At 56.7% G+C, this 3,001-nt stretch overlaps 1 protein-coding gene across 1 annotated transcript; it reads left to right on the top strand.

Moving 5' to 3' along the window:
- Nucleotides 1–2: 2 nt before the first annotated feature.
- Nucleotides 3–341, top strand: LBRM_09_0200 (hypothetical protein; the record flags this gene model as incomplete). The annotated part of the gene is made up of 1 exon (XM_001562586.1): nt 3–341. A coding segment is annotated over one exon (339 nt), but the record flags the coding sequence as incomplete, so codon positions are not given.
- Between the last annotated feature and the right edge of the window lie 2,660 nt (nt 342–3,001).

Genomic DNA, 3,001 nt, shown 5'->3' with positions numbered 1-3,001 from the left:
GTGCCCCAACGGAGCGGGAATTGCACTTGCCTCGGACCCCCCGTGCGATTGTCATTGCGCAGAAACACCTGAACGGTTTCGGCGGCATTGCCAGAGGCTACGCCTTGAACAAACTTTTCGAGTACACCTACGACCTTTGGTACAACAGAGGGATCGACGTAGTCTTTTTCTACGTCGAGGGTGCGCGGAATCCGGCGGACGCCTACTCGCGACACTTCGGGGTGGACGCGACAGGGTCGCTGGAGGTTCACCGGGTTGAACCGTTTGGCGTGCCGTTCCTCCGGCACATGTGGTGCCCGCTATGCGAAGAGCGGCGCCGCGAGGAGGGCGGCGAGATATGATCGTCACCAGAAACATCCGAGGGGAGCCGGAACCTGACGGCCGACTCTCCGGAGGACGGTGCGACGACATCGCCCGCAAGTTATGGATGGCTAACCGCGTGCTATGGGGGGAGGCTTCCCCGGTACCGGTGCCAAGCCATAAGAAAAAGCACACGAAAGAAGTCCAAGACGACTTGATGTGCTCCTCACGCGACTGAACGCGGTAGAGGAGGCCGGCGGCATAATCATGACGCGGCGCCGCGGTCGTGGTTGCGTGCCTGCCTTGCCGCTTCCCAATGGGGTCGCGAAGATTAGTTCCATACCCATCTGCCTTCCACAAATCTTTCTCCCTTCTCGCCCTCTGTTGTCTTCAAGAAATTATATCTTCGCGAGCACCCTATCACACAGGACGGTGGCATTCCATTGGCGGCGTGTAAAACCACAAAGGCAATCGAATGGCACTTGACCTTATAGTTGGCCGGGTTAATTTGTCTGGGCAAAAGAACTGGAAGGGGGATGGGGGTGGTTGGTGGGATGTGGTGATGGATTTGCGAAATATACAGGCTGGGTGCCATAATGTTTCCCGATTGGAAATTATGGCCACAGGTCGGAAATATGTGTTTCTGTTATGAATGATTACTTTCTATTGTCCCTTTATTTCTTCTCTAATGTGTTATTCATAAATGAAGTAATCCACACTAAGTGTTGATGCGGCCCGCGACGAAAAAACGCCCACCCACCCAACCCTAGACATGAATTTCTCGGATGTCCGGAACGGACCGGAAGGCCACAGAACGGCGGACCGGTTTCCTTCCGCGGATGCGGGGTGTGTACTCCGGGAACCGTGGGAAGGTGAGGGCGTCGACTGTGGCGTGGACGAACCGCATGTAGATGGTGAGTGAAAAATTTTCGGGTTGAAAAATTTCCTTTAAATGAACCGCTTTCTGTTCAGGTAATATTTTGCAAGATGATGAATTTCTCGTTTCAACAAAGTTTCAAAGTTTCCTTTCAAACAGATTCTCTTAACCCGTGAGCGTGGTTTCCTTTCTTTATACCTTCTTCCTGATGGGGCGCGCCCATCATCCACCCAGTTCCGCTTTCCTTTTCAGCCCACCCTGTTTTTCTACTATTGTGCGTTTGTAGTTTCCTCTGCGACATGGGTCCCCGGTTGTTCCCAACGATCCCTTCGGGTTCTGTAGCTTCCGTTTTTTTTGTAGATTTGCCGACCGCAGCGCCGCCGGGATTCGTGTACGTGCGTCCCTGCGTGCGCCGCTGGAGCTAGCGCTGGTAGCTTGATTGTTTTTTCGGTGGCTGACCGACTCGTTTCCTTTCTTCTGGCGACTCCCCGCATGTCCGTTTGGCATGCCGCCCTCTGACCGTAATGAATGGGCACCCGGTGGGGGAGGCTTCCCCGGTACCGGTGCCAAGCCATAAGAAAAAGCACACGAAAGAAGTCCAAGACGACTTGATGTGCTCCTCACGCGACTGAACGCGGTAGAGGAGGCCGGCGGCATAATCATGACGCGGCGCCGCGGTCGTGGTTGCGTGCCTGCCTTGCCGCTTCCCAATGGGGTCGCGAAGACTCTCTCCATACCCATCTGCCTTCCACAAATCTTTCTCCCTTCTCGCCCTCTGTTGTCTTCAAGAAATCATATCTTCGCGAGCACCCTATCACACAGGACGGTGGCATTAGGGTTAGGGTTAGGGTTAGGGTTAGGGTTAGGGTTAGGGTTAGGGTTAGGGTTAGGGTTAGGGTTAGGGTTAGGGTTAGGGTTAGGGTTAGGGTTAGGGTTAGGGTTAGGGTTAGGGTTAGGGTTAGGGTTAGGGTTAGGGTTAGGGTTAGGGTTAGGGTTAGGGTTAGGGTTAGGGTTAGGGTTAGGGTTAGGGTTAGGGTTAGGGTTAGGGTTAGGGTTAGGGTTAGGGTTAGGGTTAGGGTTAGGGTTAGGGTTAGGGTTAGGGTTAGGGTTAGGGTTAGGGTTAGGGTTAGGGTTAGGGTTAGGGTTAGGGTTAGGGTTAGGGTTAGGGTTAGGGTTAGGGTTAGGGTTAGGGTTAGGGTTAGGGTCAGGGTTAGGGTTAGGGTTAGGGTTAGGGTTAGGGTTAGGGTTAGGGTTAGGGTTAGGGTTAGGGTTAGGGTTAGGGTTAGGGTTAGGGGGAGAGGGGGGGACAGGAAAACGGGCGGGCCGACAGCGCAATCATCCCAAGCGGTGGTGCACACCAGCGGGCAGTGCACGCGTGGTGCGCTACTGCGCCGCGCTGTCGCGCACTTGACACCTCTAGTTCCACGAGCAGGAGGCGCAGGGCGTGCATACCGCAGCACCCATGGAACGCTCCGCCGTGTAGGCAACGTACAGCATGCCGTCGTCCGCCTGCTTGCACGCGTCGTGCAGCTCGCCGAGCGTCGCCGACGGCGACACGCTGCAGCCGGCAACCGTCAGCGTCACCGGCTTATTCGCCGCCACGCCGCGGAAGGCGCGCACGGAAGCCACGAGCTGCGCAGCCGTTGTCTCGCGCGCCAGCGCGCTGAAGTGCGCCTTGCCGCCGCGCGCCTGCGCCTCCTCCACCACAACGGGCACAGCGTTCGTCGCGCGCAGGCTCGCGCACCGCGCAACGCGGGCCTCCAGCGGCGTCGACGACACGTAGGCGGACATGGCGACAGTGGGGCAACTTGGGGAAGTGGGGGA

This window comes from Leishmania braziliensis, chromosome 9, assembly GCF_000002845.2.
Source record: "Leishmania braziliensis MHOM/BR/75/M2904 complete genome, chromosome 9".
NCBI lineage: Eukaryota > Euglenozoa > Kinetoplastea > Trypanosomatida > Trypanosomatidae > Leishmania > Leishmania braziliensis.
Note: the sequence above shows the minus strand (reverse complement) of the source record. Positions and strands in the feature narration are given on the sequence as shown.